The sequence below is a fragment of the Phascolarctos cinereus genome, unplaced genomic scaffold, assembly GCF_003287225.1.
Source record: "Phascolarctos cinereus isolate Bilbo 61053 unplaced genomic scaffold, phaCin_HiC Scaffold_8;HRSCAF=390, whole genome shotgun sequence".
NCBI lineage: Eukaryota > Metazoa > Chordata > Mammalia > Diprotodontia > Phascolarctidae > Phascolarctos > Phascolarctos cinereus.
Genome location: NW_027556291.1, coordinates 2563813 through 2587669, shown reverse-complemented (window position 1 = coordinate 2587669; position 23857 = coordinate 2563813). Strand labels below are relative to the sequence as shown.

Genomic DNA, 23857 nt, shown 5'->3' with positions numbered 1-23857 from the left:
GAGGCCACTTTTGAAACCAGGTTTTCAGACTTGGAATCCATCACCCTGAGCTTGAAGTCCAAAGGATATGTGTAACTTAGGGATGTTGAGAGGAGAGAAAGGGGTATTTCAGGTTGAGAATGTCATGAACAAAGGTATGGAGGTGGGGATGACAAAAAGAATTTAGGAGACAACCCGTGTTGAGATGATAGTGGGAGATAAGGATATAAAGGCAGGATAGAATTAGACTGTGGAGAGCCTTGAATGTCAGGTTAAGGATCTTGGACTTGCCTTTGTAGGCAATGGAAAGCCACTGAAGGCTTTTTTTTTTCTTTCATGAAAGTGATGCTTTGAGAAGATGAATCGCATTAACTATATTGGAGAGAGTGAGAAACGAAGAGAGCCATTGGGAGGCAGTGACAGTGCCAAGGTGGAAGGCCATGGCTTGAGTGAGGACAGTAGCCATAGGAATTAAATAACCTCTAATAAAACAATTGCATAAGCATGTAAACAAGGGGCCAAGTCACCAGTTACCAAGCAAATAAGAAGCTTTTGTTATGCATGTCTTCCAAATAGAAGCCTCAGGGGCAGCTAGGTGGTACAGTAGATAGAGCTGTGGCCTTGGAGTCAGGAGGACCAGAGTTCAAATCCGGTCTCAGACACTTGATACTTACTAGCTGTGTGACCCTGGGCAAGTCACTTCACTCCAACTGCCTAAGCAAAAAATAAATAAATGAGTTGAATGACCAAATAGAAGCCTCTCTGAAATTCTGCTGCTTTTGGTTTTGTTTTAGAAGGGATGAATTTGAGAGGCATTGTAATGGGAGATTCTCTCTCTGGGATTTAGTGACTGGATGTGGGAGGAGTCAAAGATGACTTAGATATTTTGAGATTGAGTGATTTGAATAAAGATGGAAAGAGTGAGAGAAATGGGAAATCATAAAGGGATGAAAGTGACAAGCTTGAGGTGATAGCAGAAGACATATTTCATGAATGTATGAATTGAATTTCAGTTTCTCCATGTATGATTTCCAATAAGCAGTTGGAGATTGGAAATTGGCACTCAGGGAAGAGGGCAGAGCTGGAGATCTGGGCGTCGTTGGCATTGAGTTGATAGCTGAAGTTATATGAATGGATGAGATAATGGAGATGAATGTGTAGAGAAAGAAAAGCATGGAGCTTGTCCACAGTAAAGGACCAGAAGGACGAAGAAGGAATGATGTAAAGGGAAGAAGTGGTATAGTGTTTCAGAGACTGAGGGAAAAGATAGTTTCAGGAAGGAGTTGGTTAATAAAGTATACACTCTCTTGAAATTGCTTAGTATTTGATGGCTTATTTGCTTTTGGCGTTCTCATACTTGTGCACGTGTTGCATCCTCTCAGTAGGATGGTCTGCCCTGGAGGGCATGGGCGGAGCTGTTTTTGTCTTTGTCTTCCCAGTGCCTAAGGGCACTGTGCTGGGCACATAGGAGGACTGGTTAGAAGTCTTTGATGACATTTGGGAATGTAATTTTAGTAGCCAAATAAGAGCAGAAGCCAGATAGTACAGGGTAATGGGATGTAGGCAATGTGTGTAAATTACTTTTCAAGTGATTGCTAGGGTGGCTCAGGGAAATTCCTGGTTTTTTCCCAAGATGGGAAGACCTAGACCTGCATTTTTGAAGGCCGGAAAGTGAACGCAGGGCACATGTTCCAGCCCAGTTTTGGAGGAGGTAATGGTGCAACGCATAAGCATGTTTTGCTTATTGGTGTCTTTCACGTTTGAAGATGCTTTTAGTGCTGTTTATTTTATCTAACTCCCTACTTGGAATGTGTGTTGTGCTTGAGCAGTCTGTCTTCAGAGAGACCATGGCCACTTGACTGTGCTCAGATAACAATTCTGTATCGTGGACACGGTCCACAAAAGCCTTGGCCAGCTCTCTCAGTCGCAGGAAGAGCCAGACGAGGAATTGTGGATGTTGTTGTGTATTGTTGTTCAGTACTTCAGTCATGTCTTGCTCTTTCTGATCTGATGGACCACAGCACACCAGGCCCTTCGGTTCTGCACTATCTTCCTGAGTCTGTCTAAGCTCACATTCATTGTTTCCATGATACTATCCATCCATCTCATCCTCTGCCATCCCCTTCTCCTTTTGACTTTATTCTTTCCCAACATCGGGATCTTTCCCAGTGAGTCCTGTCTTCTTATTATGTGGCCAAAGGAGTTAAGCTTCAGCTTCAGCTTCAGTATTTGCCCTTAGCCTGAATTGATTTCGTGAAGCACTGACTGATTTGACCTCCTTGCTGTCCCAGGGACTCTCAGAAGTCTTCTCCAGCCCCACAATTCCACAATTCAAAAGCATCGATTCTGCGGTGCTCAGCTTTCCTTAGAGTCCAGCTCTCCCAGCCTGCATTGCTACTGGGAAGGCCGCAGCTTTGACTCTACAGACCTCTGTCAGCAAGGTGATGTCTCTGCTTTGTAGTCTGCTGTTCGGATTTACCATAGCTTTCCTTTCAAGGAGCAAGTGTCATTTAATTTCACAGCTGCAGTCACTGTCTGCAATGAGCCCAGGAATATGAAATCTAACATTACTTTAGTTTCTTCTCCCTTTATTTGCCAGGAAATAATGGGACCAGTTGGCATGATCTTAGGTTTTTTTTTGATGTTAAGCTTCAAGCCAGCTTTTACACTTTCCTCTTTCACTCTCATCAAGAGACTTTTTAATTCTTCTTTACTTTCTGCCATCAGAATGGTATCATCTGCACATCTGAGATTGTTGATATTTCTCCTGGCAACCTTAATTCTGGCTTTTGATTTGTCCCGCTTGGCATTTCACATCATATACTTTGCATATAAGGTAAATAAGGTGACAATATATAGCCTTGTTGTACTCTTCTTCCAATCTTAAACCAATCAGTTCCATGTTTGATTCTAACGGTTGCTTCTCGGCCCGCCTACAGGCTCCTCAGGAGACAAGTAAGATGATCTGGTACTCCCATCTCTTTGAGGACTTGCCGCATTTTGTTGTGATCTACACAGTCAAAGGCTTTAATGTAGTTGATGAAGCAGAAGTAGATGTTTTTCTGGAACTTCCTTGCTTTCTCCACATTCCAGCAATTTGGTCTCTAGTTCCTTTGTCTCCTTGAAAACCAGCATGCACTTTTGGTAATTCTTGGTTCACCTATTGCTGAATCCTAGCTTGCAGAATCTTAAGCATAACTTTGCTGGTGCGTGAAATAAGTGTAATTTTTTGGTAATTTGAACATTCTTTGGCATTGCCCCTCTTTAGGATTGGGATGTTAACTGCTCTTTTTCCAATCCAGTGTCCACTGTTGAGTTTTCCAAATTTACTGTCATATGGAGTGCAGCACTTTTAATAGCATCATCATCTAGGATTTTACATAGCTCAACTGGAATTCCATTACCTCCACTAGCCTTATTGTTAGCAATGCTGTCTAAGGCCCACTTGACTTCATTCTCCAGGATGTCTGGCTCTAGATCAGTGACCACACCAGATCTTTCTTGTATAGTTCTTCTGTGTATTCTTGTCACCTTTTCTTAATCTCTTTTACTTCTGTTAAGTCCCTACCATTTTTTTTCCTTTTATCATGCCTATCTTTGCAAGAAACACTGCCTTGATAGCTCTCATTTTATTGAAGAGATCTTTTGTCCTTCCCTTTCTACTGTTTTCTTCTATTTCTTTGCATTACTCATTTAAGAAAACCTTATCTTTCCTGGTTATTTTCTGGAATTCTGCGTTCAGTTGGATATATATATTTTCCTTTCTGCTTTCCCTTTTGCTTTCCTTCTTCCCTCAGCTAAAAGTAAGGCCTCATCAGAAGCCATTTTGTTCTCTTACTCTTCTTTTTCTTTGGAATATTTTTTTGTTGCTACTTCTTGTACATTGTGAACCTCTGTCCATAGTTCTTCAGGCACTGTGTCTACCAGATCTAATCCCTTAAATCTATTCATTACCTCCACTTCATATTCATAAGGGATGTTACTTAGGTTTTTACCTGTATAATCTGATGGTTTTCCCTGCTTTCTTCAGTTTAAATCTGAATTTTGCAATAAGAAGCCATGATCAGTCCGGTGATATTGAATGGTTTGCTCTGGATTTGAACAGATATCATTGTCATTTTTGAGATTATACCCCAGTACTGCTTGTCTCTTCCTTTTATTGACTTATGAGGGCTACTCCATTTCTTGCCCACAGTAGTAGATGTAATGATCACCTGAATTAAATCCACCCATTCCCATCTATTTAAGTTTACTGACACCCAAGATGTCGATGTTTAATCTTTCCATCTCCTGTTTGACCACATCCAGCTTACCTTGGTTCATAGAGCTTACATGCCAACTTCCTTTGCAATATTGATTTTTTTTGGGGGGAGGATGAGGCTAGGCAATGGGGTTAAGTGACTTGCCCAGGGTCACACCGCTAGTAATGTAATATTGATCTTTACAGCAAGGGACTTTCCTCTCGTCACCAGATACAGCTGTAGCTGAGCTTCCTTTGGCTCTGGCCCAGCCACTTTGTTCTGTCTGGAGCTGCCTGTAGTTATCCTCTGTTCTTCCCCAGTAACGTGTTGAACACCTTCTGACCTGAAGGGCTCATCTTCCAGTGTCCTCTCTTTTATCATTTTAGTACTGGCCATGGGGTTTTCTTGGCAAAGATCCTGAAGTGCTTTGCCATTTCCTTCTCTAGTAGATCACCTTTTGTCAGAATTTTCCACTATGACCTGTCCAACTTGGGTAACCCTGCACTGTGTAGCTCATAGTTCCACAGTTTAACCCTTGATTTCTGCTATAAAATTCTTAACCCTTAATAGAAATATTTCCAATGTGCCTATTCTTTTTCTTGGATTATTTTAAAGTTGGAATGAATAAAATATCAGGAGAGATATCTTTGGGAATACGCTGGATTTTGTTATATGGACTTTGAAACTTGGATTTACTTTTGATTAGGAATCCCCCTGTTAGTCAATAAGCATTTATTAAGCACCCACTGTGTACCAGGCACTGAGCTAAATTTTGAGAATATACAAAGAGGCAAAAGACAGTCCCTGCCCTCAAGGAGCTCACAATTGAATGGGGAAACAACCAGCAAATAGGTACAAACAAGCTATATGCAGGATAAACTGGGCTTAAGACAGCTGGGGAAGGCTTCCTGATGATTTTAATTGGGACTTAAAGGAGACCAGTGTCATTGGATGGAATAGTGTGTGTCAGGGAGTAGTAACGTGTAAGAAGACTGAGAAGGTAGGTGAGATCTGAGTTATGAAGGGCTTTGATCCTGGAGGTGCTAGGAAGCTGCTAGAGTTTGAGGAGGGGAGGGAGTAACGTGGTCAGAAGTAAGCTTTGGGAAAATCACTTTGATGACCGAATGGAGACTGGACGCATTGCTCCCCCTCCCCCTCCCCCTCCCCCGGCAAGCAGCTACTGTAATAGTCCCGTTGTTAGGTGACCAGGGTGGGGACAGTGTCAGAGGAGAGAAGACTCTGAAGAAAGTAACAACTAACAAAACAGCCTTTTGTGTTCCAAATAACTAATGCTATTGTTGTCATTTGTTGTTCAAAATAGGAATGTTTACATCAAGCTGGATTATACTTAAAGATAAAAATCCTTTTGAGACTGAAAGCATCTGATGAAGAACTCCATGAAGGTGTGCCAATGAAAGGCCCTCACTGAACCCTAGACAGTGTCAGCATCTTTTCTTCTAATTTAACAATCACAGAAACTGGATGCTGGGGATTAGGGGAAGTGGGGGTGAGGTAGAGAGAAGGGACTGAGCTCAGGGGAAAAAGAACAAGTATCAACTAGAAGGAAAGAAAGAGAAAGTTGGAGAGGAAAGGATAGCAAGCACGTGAAAAATGTGGTCAGCTGATGAAGTGACCTGATCTGATCAGAAGCCTAATTTGTTTGTGGGCCTAGCAGGCAAATAGAGCTGCCTAGATTTTCCCAAATCCTCTGTTGGTCCAGAGAATAGGTGCCTTCCTAGGATGTGCTCAGTTAGGAAGCTTACGTCACTGTGGGGTCTGTTCATAATGAAAAAGACACTGCAGTTGTTCATTCAGTAACTGTTTCCTCAGCTCTTGCATAGTGGTAGGCGCAAAGGGAGACAGTGAGGAGGACACAGGCTCTGCCCTCAGTTTTCCATAGGAAAATAAAATATAAATTAGGCTCTAAGTCCTGTGTTCTCAGAGAGCGGGTGAGGGGGAAATCAGTAGCTCTGTCTCAGCTGATCCCCTGGGGCTAGCATTTTCCTGCCAGAAGAATCTTTGATGAATCACTTTTTAAAATAAAACAAGATGTTTGCAAGTCATTATTTTATCAGTAACAACACTGATCCAGTTCCTGCTGCTTTCTCTTCAGCTGCCATGAAACTCCTGGATCTCGAGGTGCCTTTAGATTTCTTTTTGAGCACGGCTAAGTTGCTTCTGGAGTATGGAAGGTATGGGCACATTGGCTTTCCTTTCTCTAAATGCTAATCATATTATGAGATATCTGTCCACGTGAGAGAACGCCGCACTGTTTAACATTGTGCAGAAAAGAGGCCATTTGCTTGTTAGGCCTCTCCATCTGCTCATTGGCTAATGGAACCTGCTCAGTTATAAGGGAAGCCTTGACACTCAGCTTGAAATGATGCAATGAACATCAAAGATCCGAGTGACGGGCAAGTTTATTTTTTTTTTTTATTTTTTAGAACAAAGCCATTGTATTTCTACTAGTAGGTACAGAGGATTTTGTAATATGGATGGAATTATGAATGGCAAATAATACAAATATACTTTATTTTGGAAAAAAAGTTTACATAAGTAATGGGACACTTTGGAAACACTCTTGCTTAACCATGTTACTGAACAAAAACAATGCCACTTTAACCTCCTCCTCTTCAATGTGTATTTGGAGATAGGAAGACAGCATTTGGTTTAAAAAAAAATGACCTCATGTTAAGGCCTGGTCACCTAAGTGTAAACAATGTAGAATGAATTCACCACACATAGTTCTGATTACTAGCTATAGCAAATCCATGGTGTCTCTGTGTTTTGAGAGCTATGGAACACATACCTCCACTCACCCTCCTGGAAGGGTTGCTGCATCACAGTCTAAGTTGAGTTCTTGGCAGGCAGGACTGAAGAAGAATGTCAAACAAGTTTTACAAACCATTTAGAGTGAATTGCCAGTGTTCCCTTGAGGTACATTAAGAAACAAGTAACAATAGAGCGACACTGCTTAGAAGTGCCAGGCAAGTTTAGAAAAGGCAAAACGGCTGACACCTGCAATGCCGGGCCTCCCTGTCCTTGGGCCTGTTCTGGGAGCAGTGCCTGCCGCCAATTCCCATGGTCAGTGTGGGGAGCCAGCTTCTTAAAGTGTGGGTGATGGGTAACAGAAGGGCCCTTCAAACATGTACAGTTATGTCCTGGTTGTTTCTTGTCTGCCTGCTGCCTTTTTGTAGGCTGCTGAGCTAGGCCTGGTGGGAAAGACAAAAGGCTTCAACTGAGGAACTTGGGCTCCTGTAAATTTCTGTTGTCCATGAGGTGGAAGGAGTATTCTGTGCTTATCAGGAGTCAAATCCGTGTTCATTGGCAGCATCAAAGGGCTGTGTTTCAAGGGATGGCCAGTCTCTTCTCCCTCCCCACTCCTTTAAAAATGTTGAAAAGAAAAGCAATTTTGTGCTAGAATGTTAATAAGAATTCAAAATAGGTGGGAAAATAGCATCAGCTGAGATACAATTGAGATAACAAGTTTGAACACATTATAGTAAAATGGGGGCTCAGGGAAGAGAAGGGGAGAAGCATTTATTAAGCACATACTACGTGCCAGGCACTGTACAGTATTATCTCACTTGATCTTCATAACAGCCCTGGGAGGTTATGGTGTTGCTCAGTTGTTTCAGAGTCTCTGTGACCCCATTTGGGGTTTTCTTGGCAAAGATACTGGAGTGGCTTGCCATTTCCTTCTCCAGCTCATTTTACAGATGAGGAAATTGAGGCAAGCAGGGGTAAGTGACTTGCCCAGCGCCCCCCCAGCTAGGAAGTATCTGAGGCCAGATTTGAATCCAGGTCTTCCTGACTCCAGGCCTTGTACTCTATCCACTGCAGAACCCCTTAGCTGCCTCTGTTAATAGTATTAATACTCTATTGCCCAGCCAGGGCTGGAAAGAGTGCTGGCTCTGCAGTTCTGCAATCTTGGCTCCCCTACCTGGAGTTTGTGTGGCCTTGGGTAAGTCATTTCCCTTCTGCACACTCTCTCCAGTGAATTCCTTGAATGGCAGTATAGCTTCAGTTGAGGATGTTGTGTAGCAGAAATGATCTCTGCTACCCAACTTCACTGACACTCAAAATAAACATACGTCCAGTTTAGATGTTGGGACTCTTTAGCCTGAGTTGAGCTGGCCTGGACTTAACCTTTCCTTTGCACAAGCTCTGGATCAAAGCTAGACTAAGTGTAGGACAGAGAATAGCCTTCCCCACAGGCTCATCTGCTTTACATTGCCACTAGAGAGGGAAAGGCAGGGTAAAGAACAGGCCAAGGACATGTGCCTTCCAAGGTGGGGTGGGTTGAGGCTGATCGCTTCTCAGACCGCAATCTCTGCAGCAACCACTAGATGGTGCTCCAAGCCCTGTCCTCTTCTAGGGCAACCAAGTACCTCCTCTAAACCTAGATCTGAAGTCCCTTTGCACATATATGTTCATGCCTGTGCACATACATGTTCATGCCATAGTTCCACGAAGATCCTAATCTCACCCCCAATTTCATGTGGCCCCAAAGGATTACTCATGCAAATGGGGGGGGGTAAATGTACTAAAGCCCAAACTAAATTAACAGTGTCCATTTGTAAAACTCCTGCAAGCTAGTGCTGTCAAGGTCAGAAAGCTCCATGCACATATGGGGTCTTCCGCACCTCTGATCGGGTATGCCTGGATGCGCTTCTGCTTCCCGGCTCTTAGGAGAGACTTGTCTCATGTCAGTCCTGGCAGGTCACAGCAGAATCCAGGGTCCAGTGCCATCTTCGTTATGTTCTCTCTCTGATTTCCAGAAGGTTTCTCTGCACCACGAAGTTTCACCCTTTGGTGCATTGGGAATGGGGTGTCCCTGGACACACAACAAGGGTCACTGCCTCCAGGCCAGGCTTTAAGCTTATTTGTCCCTGTAATGGCTCAGGTGTTTCTAGTGTATTTCCTGCAAAGCCTGGGCAGTTTGGCTCTTGGTCCATTCGTTTCGTGTCCTCGTCTAGGGCCTAAAAAAACTGGAATATTGTAGCGACTAATCTGGTTCAAATATGGACCTCACAAATAAGTAAAATAATGTGAACATAATTGTTAGAGGGCTGCTTAACCCAATTAGGAGAACAAGTTAAGCTCACAGGGGTGCTTATTTGTTTGTGAACAGTGAATGTCCCCAACAAGGCTCATTGTAATTGTAAATAGTTACCAATGATCCACTTCTGTGAGTTACAGCAAATCTGGCAGGATCCTTGTTCGCCATTAGTTTGTGTTTCTGAGTATTGTAGAGCAACGAGCCGATTTCTTTTCATGTACTATGTAATTTAGATTTGTCGCAAATTCATACTGGTTCCCCCACCCCCTTCCCCGGTCATTCAAATGGGTGCAGTTTTGATGCCTTAGAGAAATGAATTAATCAGTCGTGCTAAAACATTTGACCACACTGGCTACACAGGGTCATAAGCATTTAGCTGAGCTTATGGTTAGCTAACTCTAACCCAAATTTGTTTAATGTTGAATCTGACATCATCAGCAGAACTGGGTTCTGACAGTTCATAAGTGAAGTATATTCAGATGCCCTAAGGTTGACAACTCTACAGTGGTGTGGCTCATGTCAGAGTGGATTCCTTCCCTGGTAAAGGTTGGAGAATTGGTTTGTGATCATCTGAACAGAGTATGAAGGGAATGAACATTTCAGAGCAAGGCTTAGCGGAATTCACTAACATTTATGGGTCCCCAAGAAATGTGCTCCATTGTAGGGCAACTGGGGAATAGACTTTTGGCTGGAGCTTTAGCATCTCTGGGTGTGGGGCAGTGCTGCTTCAGAGTCATTTAGATCAGTGGGTCAGGAAGCATTCATCAAACATTATGTGCCTGGGATTGTGCTAAGCACCAGGAGTACAATGAAAAAGACAGTCCCTGCTCTCAAGGAGTTCACAGTCTAATGGGGGAGACAACATGAAAACAAATATGGACACATTGTAGGCAGGATAAATTAGAAATACAAAGGGAAGACACTAGAATTTAAAGGGATTGGGAAAGGCTTTCTGTAAAAGGTGAGGTTTGAGCTATGACTTGAAGGAACCCAGGAGACAGAGATAAGGGAGGGGAAAATGTACAAATTCCAAGGCTAGAATGAGCTTCAGGGTGAAAAGGTTTCTGGGGTGTGGTAGAAGAAGGCCAGAGGACAGCCTGGAGAGGAGCGACATGCTGTGTGCTGGTGATTGTGTTTAGCCATATATTCATTTAACTGTGAGATCCTTGCCCAGTGATTTAATGGACACACTGCTGGAGGGACTGAATGATATCAAGGCTGACATTCTTGCGATAAATTAAATCAGAAGTCAACAGGAAATTGCAGCTAAATGGAAGGATGGCTCACAGGGCTTTCTTGGAGAGGGAAGTAAAACAACAAGAAAAATCATCATCTCTTATTGCAGTGTTTATGCTGAGTACTTGTAGCCTATCTGTTGTGAAAGATGAAGATGGAGACATTCTACAAAATATTCAAATAGGCCCTCCAAATTAAATAAACATATGCTTTATTTTTTAATGTATAGTTTTCAATGAACAAATGTTTGGTTTTCTTTCCTGCCTTCCTCTCCATTGGAAAACAAAAAAGAAAAACAAAAGTCTTGTAACAGGCAAAACAAATTCCTGCATTAGCCATATTCAAAAATGTAGTTCTCATTCTATATCTCTAGTCTGTCACCCCTCTTTCAATTGATGGGAAGCATGTTTCATTATGGGTCCTCTAGAATCAGAATTGTTTGCTGCATTGATCCAAGTTCTCAAGACTTTCTAAGTTGTTTGTCTTTCTAATGTTGTTATTGTATAAATTGTTCTTTGGTTCTACTCACTTCACTCTGTATCACTTCCTGCAAGTCTTCCTAAGTTTCTGTGAAATTATTCCTTTCATCATTTCTTATAGCACAATAATATTCCATTTTATTCCAATGTTATATTCATACACCATAATTTGTTCAGCCATTCCCCAATTGATGGGCAATCCCTTAACATCCAGTTCTTTGCTACTACAAAAAGAACTGCTTGTCATTATGAAGAGTTTTCCTGCCTTTTTTTTTACTTCATTCTGCATCAGTTCATATTTGTCTTTGCACGCTTCTCAGATTCTTCACATTCGTCGTTTTTTATAGTTCATTCATAAACCACCATTTGCGTAGGGAGCCCTTTCTTTGTTTCTAGTTCTTTGCCACCACAAAAAGTGCATCAGTATGTACTTGAACACTTGATGCTTTCATTGAGAAGGCAAACATAGGAAGAGATGACAAAAATGTCTTGGAGACTATGGCTCAGGAGTAGGAAATGAGAATTCAGTGGTTTATAGATAACACACAAGAATTCTACCTACACATCACACTTCTACTTCAAGAAAAGAGTCCAGAGGCACTGGAACAAGAATGAAATGGGACTATGTTGTAACAGAAATAAGTGATTAGTGATGTTGCAGTAATTTCTGAATGACTATTGACCTGTAAAAATAAAGATCAAATTTCATACCAACTTAGACTATAAGTGAGAAAATGAGGAATACAATGAAAACAACTCCAACCTGCACTTATTTGAACAAGCTGTGGGGGAAAAAAGGATGCAAAATAAATTGGAGGTCAAAGAGCTTGATCCTAAAGAATTGGTCCATCAAAGAGCAAATCATGAAGATGATTTGCAGTCCTTAAGGGAATATGTGTGCCTCCAAATGCTTTCATCAACAGACAAAAAGAATAAATCTGTGGATTTTGTGTGCAGCTAAAAAAATAGAAAAAGCAACAAATCAACAAAGCAACTAAATACCAAGTAGAAATTTTGAAAATCAAAGAAGACATTAACAGAAAGCACAAAACCCATCGAATTAATAAAGACAATTAGAACATAAAAAAACTAATAACATAAATTAAGTAATCTGATTTTAAGAGAGGAAAAGCAACTTATTCATATAAAAATGTAGAAAAAGAATTAACAAATGAGTTTCCTATAGTTTCCTATAAAGAAAACTCGGAAATTATTTTGTCCAATTATGTCAACAAAAATGATAATAGATGAAATAGATGAAAGCTTATGAAATATAAAACACCCAGGTTAGCAGAAAAATAAATCATTAAAATAACCCAATATCAGAAGAGGAAATCAAATAAGCCACCATAAATTCCCAAAGGAGAACACAAAACAAAACTCCAGGATGGGACTAGATGGATTTACAAGTGAATTGTAGAGAACATTTAAAGATCAATTAATTCTAATACTATATAAACTACTTATAAAAAATAGGAAAATAAGGGGCTTTTCCAAACTCTTTTTGATAAAAATTGGCCTTGATACCTGAATCCAGTGAGACAAAGTAGAGAAAGAAAACCATAGAGAATATCCCTAATGAACATTGATGTAAAGTATTAAATGAAATATTTGTAAATAAGCTACAATATTTTAAAATTAGTATTTACAATGGCCAGGTTGGATTTATACCAGGAATGCAGGTGTAGATCAATATGAGAAAAACTATAAGTATACTAGACCATGTTAATAGCGAAAATAATAAAATCCACATGATTACATCAGTAGATGCAGAAAAACATCTTGACAAAATCTAAGACCCATTTCTGTTTTAAAAAGAAACACTAGAAAATGGAATAAATGAGCTTTTCCTTGACATAGTAAGTAATATCTGTAAAAAATCAAGAGCAGACACATATAGTGGGGAAAGGATGGAGGCTTTTTCAGTAACATCAAGGTTAAAGCAAGTATGCCCTTTGTCACTGCTATGGTTTCACATAGTGCTAGAAATGCTAGTTATAGCAATAAGACAAGAAAAATTCAAGGGAACAAACATAGACAAAGAGGAAACAAAAGAATTGCTTTTTATAGATGATATGATGGTGTATCTGGAGAACCCTAAAGAGTCAGCTAAAAATTAATTGAAACAACAAATTTAAAGAAAGTTGCAGGATATAAAATAGGTCTATTTAAATCATTAGCATTTCTGTGTGTTACAAGCAAAACCCAGTGGGAAGAGAAAAAAATTCCATTAAAAATAACTGTAGAATTTATAAAATACTTGGGCAGTCTATCTACTAAGATACTATGAACTATGTGAATGCAAGTATAAAACACTCTTTACAGAAATGAAGACAGACCTAAATAGTTTGAGAAATATTTATTGCTCATGGATAGTGAGAAACAATAGCAAAATTCATCTTCAGGAACAAAAATGTCAAGAGTATAAAGGGAAATACTGAAAATAAAATGGGAAAGAAAGGGGCCTAGTAGTATCAGATCTCAAACTATACTGCAAAGCATAATAATCAAAATGACTTGGTATTGGTTAAAACTAGAGAGGTGGATTGGTAGAACATATCAATAAAACATTTAAGTGCCTACTGTATGCCAGACACTGTGCTAAGGGCTGCTGCACAGCAAGATTAGAGACACAACATACAGAAGTAAACAAACTTAGTGGCATAGTATTTGATAAACCCAAACATCTTAGCTACTATAGAATAAGAACTCACTATTTGACAAAAACTGCTTGGAAAACTAGAAAGCAGTCTGGCAAAATTAATTTTAGCTCTCAGCATCTCATGCCAAATCCTGAGATAAGCTCCAAATGGATGCATGACTTAAATATAAAAGGTCCCACAATAATAAAGACATTAGCAGATCAAGGATGAAACTACCTTTCTGATCTATTGATAGGGAAAGAGTTCCTGACCAAAAAAGGAACATAGAGGATCACAGATGAGTATTTGCAGCCTATCTGTTGTAAAAGATGAAGATGGAGACATTCTTTAAAATATTCAGTTAGACCCTTCAAATGAAATTAAATGGGATAATCTTGATTTTATAAAAGTTGAGTTTTTGCAAAAACTAAAATTAGAAGGGAAGCAAGTAAGTGGGAGAAGTGATTCAGCAGGTTTCTCTGATAAAGGTCTCATTTCTAAAATATTTAAGGAACAAATTCAAATTAATAAGAATAAGAGCCATTCCTCAATTGATAAATGGTCAAAGGATAATTTTTTAATGGGCAGTTTTCTAAGGAAAAAACTCAAGCTTTTGATGCCACATGAAAAAGTGTTCCAAATCACTAATAATTAGAGAAATACAAATGAAAGCAATTCTAACGTTCTACTTCACATTCATCAGATTTGCAAAGATGACCAAAAAAAAAAAAAAGGAAAAAGACACATGGAAGGGGCTACAGGAAACTAAGCACATTATTGAACTGTTGGTGGATCTGTGAATTGGTTTGGTCATTCTGGAAAGCAATTTGGAACTATCTCTGCAAAGTCGCCTAAACTGTGCATACCAACAATAGCACTATGAGGCCTATACTTCAAAGAGAGACAAAAAGGATCCATAGATATAAAAAAATCAGTAAAGAAAAGAGCACCTATTAATTGCAGAAGGGTTGAACAAATGATGGTAAATTAATTTAATGGAATATTATGCCATAAGAATTTAAAAAGAAAGGAGAGTCACAGAGGCATCTTTTTTTTTTTTTTAATGATAGAAGAGAACAGAAGGAAGGCCAGAAAGCAGCATAGAAAATTAGGACAGCTACAGGTTAAATATATATTATATATATAAAATAGAGAGTTGCAGTTTCATGTACAGTCTTTTTATTCTATTTTACTATGTATATGGAGTTGCCTATTTTATTTGATGTTTAAGCTAAGAATAAAAAAAATTTAAAGTTTTCGTTGCAGAAAAATGGGAAATGAGCAAAAGAACAGACATCAATTCAGATAATTGTCATTTCCTAAGGAATTTTAACTCCTGTCAATCAACCCTAATGGAACAAAAGAGCCTAGAAAAATTGTCTTAACCAGAAAACCCTTTATCTCCTTGTCAAGAAGAGAGACATGACAGCCAAGGGTAACGTCAATTTAGATTATCAATTTGAGGAGGAGGATAGAAGATTATGAACAATATTATCTCATCACTAATACGCTGTTGGTGGAGTTGTGAACTGATTCAACCATTATGTAGAGCGATTGGGAACTATACCCAAAAGCCTTGCGATACCACTACTAGGTCTATATCCCGAAAAAGATAAAAAACAAAAAGGAAAAAGACTTATATGTACAAAAAATATTTATAGCAGCTCTTTTCTGGTGGCAAAGAATTGGAAATTGAGGGAATGGCTGGACAAGTTGTGGTATGTGATTGTGATGGATTACTATCACGCTATAAGAAATGATGAGCTGGATGTTCTCAGAAAAACCTGGGAAGAATTATATGAACTGATGCAAAGTGAAATGAGTAGAACCAGGGGAAAATTATACACAGTAACAGCAATGTTGTAAGATGAGCAGCTGTGAATGACTTAGCTTTTCTCAGCAGTACAATGATCTAAGATAACTCTGAAGGGACCTATTATGAAAAATGCTATCCATCCCCAGAGAAAGAACTGATGGAGTCTGAATGCAGATTGAAGCATGCTTTTTTAACTTTCTTTTTCCTTTTTTAAAATTTTGGTCTATGTTTTCTTTTACAACATGACTGTATCAAATTGCTTACCTTTGAAATGAGGGGGGTGGGGAAGGAGGGAGAGAATTTGAAACTCAGTTTTTAAAAAATGTTGAAAATTGTTTTTACATGTAATTATGGGGAAAATAAAATACTAAATAAAAATAAATAAATAAAACAAATATACTTAACCCCCTTCCCCCAATATAGTCTCATGTGAGAGGTTGTGTGTCACACTAGATAGAGAGCTGACTTTGCAACTAGAAGAAGGGAGACACTGTCGCTGGTGAATCCAGGGATGCCATTTAAGATGCCCATGGGAAGATGGGAAACCCAGCCATCCCCAGGACCCTTCAAAACTGTAAAGTCAAAAGAATTGGAGGGAAAGGGAAGGAGCCCTAGTTAAAACTGAAGCTGAGGTCTCTTCTTTCCTTTTATGTTGTTCTTCCTCTAGGATATACTGGAAAGCCACATACTCCAGTACTTGAATTCAGTGCTTTTGTAGCTCACTTGATGCTTTTATAGGGAAGGGGAAGGGAATGATTATATAATGCCTACTATGTGCCAGGCACTGTACAAAGTACTTTACAAACCGGATCTCATTTAACATATAGGACCTAGTGGGCATCATGAAATCCCCCACGCAATTGGCACAGAACCCATCAGTTCACTTTGTAAAATGGCTTTCAGAGACTTTTTGCAGTTAGGTCAAAGTTTACGATTGGAATTGATTGTTGAGACTTGTTTTCACCTAGTTAAGCCATCAGAGCTAAAAGGAGGTGAAGGTATTTCAAGGAGTCCAGGCCGGAGCCTTGAGGAACACCCAGGATAAGTGGGCTTAACGTGGACGAAGATCCAGCAAAGGAGACAGGAGGAGTGGTCAGACAGATAATAGTCCATAGATATGGTCCAACCATGACAACCATCCCCCCTCTCCCCAACTCGGTAAATTTCAGTGGCACCCTGTTGCCTCCAAGATCAAACACAAAGTCCTCTGTTTGGCTTTCAAAGCCCTTCATAACCTAGCCTCAACTGCCTGACACATACTCTGATGTAGTGACACTTGACTTCAGGCTGTTCCATAAACAAGACCCTCCATTCTCTTGGCTCTTAATATTTTCTCTGGCTGTGCTCCATGCCTGGAATGCTCTCCCCTCTCCACTCCTAACTATTGACCTCACCGGCTTCCTTTAAATCCCACCTTCTATAGGAAGCCTTCCCTCTGTTAATTATTTCCTATTTGTCCTGTATATGGCATATTGTTCCCCCTTCCCCATTAGATTTTAAGCTCCTTGAGGGCAGGGACTGTCTTTTGCCTCTTTTTGTATCCCCAGCACTTAGCACAGTGCCTGACACATATAGGAGTTACTTAATAAATGTTTATTGAGTGGTTAATTGACTTCTCTGAAATATTTGATTAGCATCACTGCTTTTTTATGTACGAATGAGCTGAAATAAGTACTTAGTTCCTGTTTTTAGAGATCTAGTACAAGGGTCCTTGACTTTTTTGTGTGTGTCATGGGCCTTTGGGCAGTCTGGTGAAGAAGTCTTTGAGGAATTTAGCTTCTCCCAAGAATGCTTCTAAATGCATAAAAACAAAAAAGAAAGGATTATAAAGGGAACTGATTCTGTTCAAATACAGTTCTCCAAATATTAAAAAAAAAATAAATCCCCCAAACCCAGGTGAAGCACTCTTGCTAGATAACATACTTAGGAGGGCCCTGGGCAAGGTGGCACCTTTACAGATGCAGACATGCTTCCTGAGCGGATGTCTCAATTTACACTGAGAAAGAAGCTATTAGAAATCTTATTGAAATGAAAAACAGTCACAATGACCAGTTTAGTCAGCATTTAGGAAATGTTTTATTGACAATTCTTGGTTTTAATGTATAACAGCAGACTTAGTACCTTATTACTTTTCTTCACTACATGCTTTCCTACTGTTTGCAGCATTCCCTCCTACTGCTGTGTAAAATGCCCATAAAGAGTTTTATAATATTTAATACCTGCTGGGTGTTAAGAGCAGAACACAAAAATAGGTGTGGGCCTAGGCTAGTCTTCTCACGCTCACAGCGTGACAGATGTTTGAGATACATGTTTTGAGAGAAGATGGGTCCAAAGGAAGCAAGCTGCCTTGCTTCCCCAGCCACTATTGCTTGTCTAAATATGAGCGATTCAAAGTACAGGCTGAGGTAGAATGATGGCAAACGCTGGTATCTGTTCAGATAACTTCTGGAGCTTTGTTATTAATCTCCATTTTGCCCTTTCCTCAGCTCTCTCTGAGAATGTGGTCACATTATGCATCTCTGCTCTGGGAGGACAGAGACAACCTTGGGTCTTTTACGTTCGGGAGCCAATGTGGTGAAATTGGTAACTATGCTTACCAGTGTTTCTCCTTGCCAGAGATTCTGTTGGGTTTGATTTTCTGAAGACCGTCTGTAACCAATTTGAGTCGTCAGCACATATTGGAAAAGCCTTTTTGCTCCACATTGAACTCCTCTTACAAAGGAAGGAAGACCAGCTTGCCAAGGAGAAGGTTGAGGGCATTCTTACAGGTCTGTAACTGGTTACTGAAAAGCAGTAATCTGCAGAGAATCATGCTAAGACAGAGTGAGTAGGAAATAGTAGGAGGTGAAGGTAGAGAACTTGGGCTTCCTTTTTTTTTTTGCTTTGTCCTTTGTCTGATGGTCACTGAGTATAGTTGGGCAATGGGAGTTAAGTGACTTGCCCAAGGTAACACAGCTAGTAAGTGTTATGTGTCTGAGGCAGGATTTGAACTCAGGTCCTCCTGAATCCAGGGCCAGTATTCTATCCACTGTGCCACCTAGCTGCCCCAGTAGCCCCTCCTCTATCCAGAGTTTAGCCACAAATCAGGAAGAAAGCAGCCAACATTGTCATCAATCACAAAGTCCACTTCAGCCTCCTACTCAGGGCCTACTTTTAGTTTTCATTTGTTTACTTTGGTGTGCTTTGCATTGATAACTAACAAACTTGGTTATACAGTTTCACAGCTCAGAGTAGTTTTAGCAACAGCCAGTCACTAAAAGGAGAGAAGGGGGAGAGGGACTGTTACAGATGGGAGCAATAATATCAAGTCAGGGGACAGCTTGGCTGCTGCAAAAGGAGATCCAAAGCAACCTAGGACCGTTTAGGGTTGAGGCCCCTGGATCATCCTCCTAAGGTATATGGTGTAAGAAGGCAGGGAAGCAGGGAAATAAGATGTTTTCAAAAGGTTTCTGCCCAGTTAGTTGGGTAACTTTTTTTCTTTTAAGTTTTGGTTCTAAGTTGGCTATGCAGTTGAATCACTCTCTAAGAGTTCTGAATAGCCACAATTTTATGAACTTTTGAAGACTACCTTGCAGCCCTATGGTGCTTTGCCATTTTCAGAATGCTTTCACATTTACTATCTCATTTAATACTCTCTCATTTCTCCATTGGAGGTTGAGTAGCACAAATATTTTTATCCTCATCCCGAGAGATGAGGAAACAGAGGCTCTGAGACCTTAAGGGACTTGGCCGTGAGCACACAGATAATAAGTGGCTGAGGCAGGGTCTCACTCAAGTCTCCTGTGTTCAGTCTACTACCCCATGCTGCACAGGGAGGCTATCAGATTGAGAAATTGATCTACAGTGAGGCTGAGCAGCTGAGTAAGTGGCAGGGCCAGATTTTGTGACTTCTGTCTCTGTACCCTGCACTATCCCATGGTGGCCACGCGCCTCTTGGGATAGGAACATTTAGAGGTAACGTATCAGGTAGCTTCTGACTCCTGGCTCATTATTTAGGACTGACTGTCCCTAGGGCAGATGCATGTTTGATGACTGGCCTTAGGAGTCAGGCTCTCTCAGGAGCTCTAATCCAGACTTTGACAAAAAGGGCAGAAGGAGAGGACAGGGTGTGTGTTTATATCAAATTCCGCCTTCAGCTAGCATGCTATTATGGTGTCAATGGTTCCTTAATAGGCTAATGTCTTGGAATCTTGTAAATTTCTAGACCAAATGTACTTGTCTGTGAGTCATGGGGTTTAAACTGATAAAGCTTATGTGTAAACCTGGTTGTAAAGTACTTTCCAAGTGCTCTAAGGCATAATTGGCCTCCATTGTGAACTTGCCCTGATCTCCTTAGTACATTACACTAGAAATACTCTTTCTTATTAATGATTTCTGGCATTGCTGTTGGCTCATTCACAGCCATATATTACCTTGCCAGGAAATGATCTGATTGGGAGCCTACAAAATGGGTTAAAAGAGACTGATGGGAGGGAAACTGCCCCAGGTAGATGGAAGTGGTGTCTCATCGATTCTGATTGGACCACTTGATTTTGAAAGCTTTTGTAATGTGGATGCTGATGGGGGCATTGGGAATGTTCTTGTTTTAAATCTCTGCTTGAAGATTACAGTCTATGAAGTCAACACTATTGATTGACACAAAAGTTGTAGATTTCTGATTATGAGCACTTTGGTTTTTTCTCAGCTCATCATGCAGGAAAAGAGCTGCCTCGCGGAATATTAAGCTGGCTGCACAACATTCTTTGGGACCAAGCTGCCCAAAATTTTGAGGTTTGAATATCTTTATTGTTTATTATATTACTCCTTCTTTTCCTTTTCCTTAGGTCGGATAGGCTGTCACAAACTTTTGATGTGCTAAATGGTCTCCCTATCCCAGAACCTCTTCTTTCTTTAATCCATTTCTTCACAGGTTCCCAAAGTAACCTTCCTAATCATCAAATCACTCGCCTGTTCAAAAGCCTTTAGTGATGCTACCCTCTCCTGGGCATGCTGATCAGGGCTGAGTATCAACCATGACATTTAGCCTTTAAACCCCTTAAAAGTGGGCTCACTTGGAGGAGAGCAGTCATTATGAAATGTCTTGTGGCTTGGAAAAAAAAAAAGGGAATATCTTTTTAAAGTTTACCTCCATTAGCTTTAGTATTGTAACTGTATTGGCTTCTAGAGACACTTAAAGAAAACATCAAAAAAGTGGCCTATCTCTCACACATATATGCCTCTTGTTTCTTCTCAACCCTCAGGCGCAGAATTACTCTGAAGCCCTGCACTGGTATAACTATTCCCTGAGTTTCTATCCATCTGGGCAGATGGATCTGGACTTTGCCAAACTGCAGAGGAATCGAGCTTCCTGCTACATTCATCTGAAGCAGCTGGAAAAGGTCCTTTGGTTTCTCTATTCTGGGAAGGTAGCAAACATGGCTCTCCAGGGGCAGAGAGTCGAGGATGGCTGGCAAGGACAGTATTCTTTGTGTCTTCTTGGCAGTCATTGACTCTAAGGATGCTTAGAGTCATTCTCCATTCGTGGCTTAGGTGAGGGCTAACCTGGGGTCTCAAATTTTTCACAAGGCTGAGCGGGTCATCTAGAGCAAGAGAATACATCCAGTTAGGCGTGCAGATTGTCAAGAAGTGCAAGACAAAGCCCTGAGGCCAGGGCTCTTTTGTTCCTGCTTTACTAGAATGGGAGAGGGAAGAAAAGGGCCTTCTAATTTTTTTTTAATTGACAGTCTATTCTGATGAGTAAAAGTCTTGTTGGAGATGTGAAAGGTCATGATTATCAGCCAGCTGCAATGTTACCCTTGAAATTGGTCACAGATTGAAGGGTAACATTGCTTTTTTAGCATGCAGTGCAAGAAAATGCTCAGGTAAGAATCCTGTTCTTCCACCTTCAGGGCTGATCACTTGGGACTTTCCAGCAGTCTTTGCCATGACTGTGGAGTGACTTTTATAATTTTTAGAAGGTGAAAGAAATGGGTGATGATCTGAAGATGGAAACATTCCTATTGCACACAGTATTTGGTAATGTCTGGAAGCATTGTAGCACTTTGGGAAACATTATTCCCTTCAACAGATCACAGATTGAATGTTGCCACACATTTGGCTGTTCAGAGCTCAGAGCTCTGCGGTGGGTGCGGGTCATTCCCGCTTCAGTTGTAGAGATGGAAAGGGGCCTGTTGTCACCATCCTGCCCTCAGTGAGCCGCTTAGGGCGTGCTGATCTGGATGAGCAGTGTTTCCTTGGGGGCTGTCCCCTCATTTTGCTGCCTTATTGTTGGGTTTGTCGTGTACAAAGAAAAGGCTTGTTTCCCCTTGTGTTTGGAAGGAAAGGAGCCAAAGTTTGGAGCACAGAATCAGGAGAAGCAGCATGATGTAGTGAACCTGAGTATCAGGAGATCTGGGCTCTCATTCTGTCTCTTCGACTAGCTAGCAGTATAACCTTGGATAAGTCATTTCCCCTCACTGGGCTTCAAGTTTTCTCTTTGCAAAACAAGATTTCTGAGGTTCCTTCTTCTAACTCCTCTGATCATAGGGCCTCGGGTCAAGAAGACGAAAGGATCTTAGAGGTTATTTATTTCAACCCTTCATTTTGTAGAAAAGAAAATTGAGGCCCTGAGAAGTAAGTGACTCTTGCCTCTTCTACCTGTAGCTGAAGCTGTAGTCTTGCTTTTCTATATCTTTAAGTCAGGGGTTCTTAAACTGTAGTTCATGAACCCTAAGGTAAGGGTTGGGGTTTATGGATGCATTACAGAGAGTCCATGAACTTGACCCCCTGTGATATCAAACTTGATATCAAAAAATATTTTGGTGTCTGCATTTCACTAGAATTGTTTTCTTTTATAATCCTCTGCATTTTATTTTATCCATCTAAACATGTTCTTTTGAGAAGGGTCCATAGACTTTACCAGTCTGCCCAAGGGGTCCTTTTCTAAGCCCTAATATTAGACAGTGGAATATTAGGAGAATGTGTTTCTCAGAGCTCTTCTCCTTGGGAAGCTCTTGCAGAGTCAATCCCCTTCAGCTTTGTAGCCCTCTGTAAGGTTGGAGGCCACATTGAGGGGCAATTGATGAAATCCCCTGACCCGACAGATTAATCAGTACGTTGGCCCTTGCTGTTGGAATTATTGGGGCAGAGTTACAAGAGCGCTGGGTTTAGAGTGTGAGAACCTGAGCTTATAGCCTGCCTTTTCTACTTACTCTCATTATCATCCTGGCCAAGTCCTTTCCTCTTTTTGGACCTGTGTAAACTGAACAGTTTAGCTTAGGTGATATCCGAGCTCTCTTCTGGCTCAAAAAATCTGAGATGAGTTTTATGGCACCTTGACCCTGGAGGTTGTGCTGGAAATAATAGTAGATCACAGATTTGGAGCTGGAAGGGACCCTGAGTTCGACCCTCATTATACAGATGAAGAGATTGAGGCAAATAGAGGTTAAATGATTTGCCCAGGGACATGTAGCTTGTCTATGTTCAGATTTGAGCCCTGGGCTTCCTGGCTGCAGTTTCAGTGCCCTATCCACTATACAGTGCCAGAGCAAAACCTTCATTAGATTTGAGAGGTATGTAACTACATTGGGGGATGATTGTCTATAACGGTCATACATTATTAGTTCTTCTTAGGTGTGTGGACTGCCAGTGCTACAGATAGTGAAATGCAAACAGCCAGGCATTGGAAACCATTGTGCCTTATTTCAGCAGCCACCACAACGTCAAGAAGCGTTTCTGTGATTTTTATACAGCTCTCAGTAGACAAGCTTTAACATGGAGCTGTATTGTTTTATATGGTCCCAAAGATCTTACTCCTTTCTGGTAGGTCTAAAAATGAATTGACCATTTTGCCTAAAGCAGCCAGCATCTTGCTGTGACCACCAGGTGGTGATGTAGCTTCTGTTTGCATTGAATCCATCCCATTAGGCCTTGCCTGACTGGCTGGAGATTCTTTTGTGCAACTGTGGAGGACGCTGGACAGCCATTTTCACGCACTCAACTGTAGAAACAGAATACAAAATCAAGACTTAGAAAGCCATGAGATGAAGGCTCATTTCTGAATACGTCGTGTAGTTATATGGTACAAATCTTAGGAGCTTCCCAGCATCAAGTCAAATCAATACATTTCTTTATCTGTAAAACAGGGATGTTTGTGATACCTATTCAAGGGTGGTTGTGAGGGCCAAAAGAGATAAAATATCTAGGATTTTCTTTGTAAACGATTGTCATTATTGTAATTGTCATAATGATATTACTGAACACTACCAATCCTAGAATGTTAGCACTGGAAGGGACCTTAAAAGGTTAGATAGGAATGGATGTTTTCTATCCAGCTTCCCCATTTCACAGATGTCAGAGATTGAGGCTTAGGAAAGTTAAGTGATTTGCTCGAGGTCTCACAGCAAATGAGTGTTCACACTGGG

General features: G+C 40.7%; 1 protein-coding gene across 1 annotated transcript in view; it reads left to right on the top strand.

Annotated features, from left to right (window-relative positions):
• TEX11 (testis expressed 11) overlaps nucleotides 1-23857 on the top strand; it is a 148176-nt gene that overhangs the window by 76030 nt on the left and 48289 nt on the right. The window contains exons 6-10 of the mRNA XM_020976509.2: nucleotides 5542-5623; nucleotides 6334-6412; nucleotides 18072-18223; nucleotides 20140-20225; nucleotides 20696-20833. Coding sequence (XP_020832168.1) covers nucleotides 5542-5623; nucleotides 6334-6412; nucleotides 18072-18223; nucleotides 20140-20225; nucleotides 20696-20833 — 537 coding nt within the window. The remainder of the gene's footprint in view (nucleotides 1-5541; nucleotides 5624-6333; nucleotides 6413-18071; nucleotides 18224-20139; nucleotides 20226-20695; nucleotides 20834-23857) is intronic.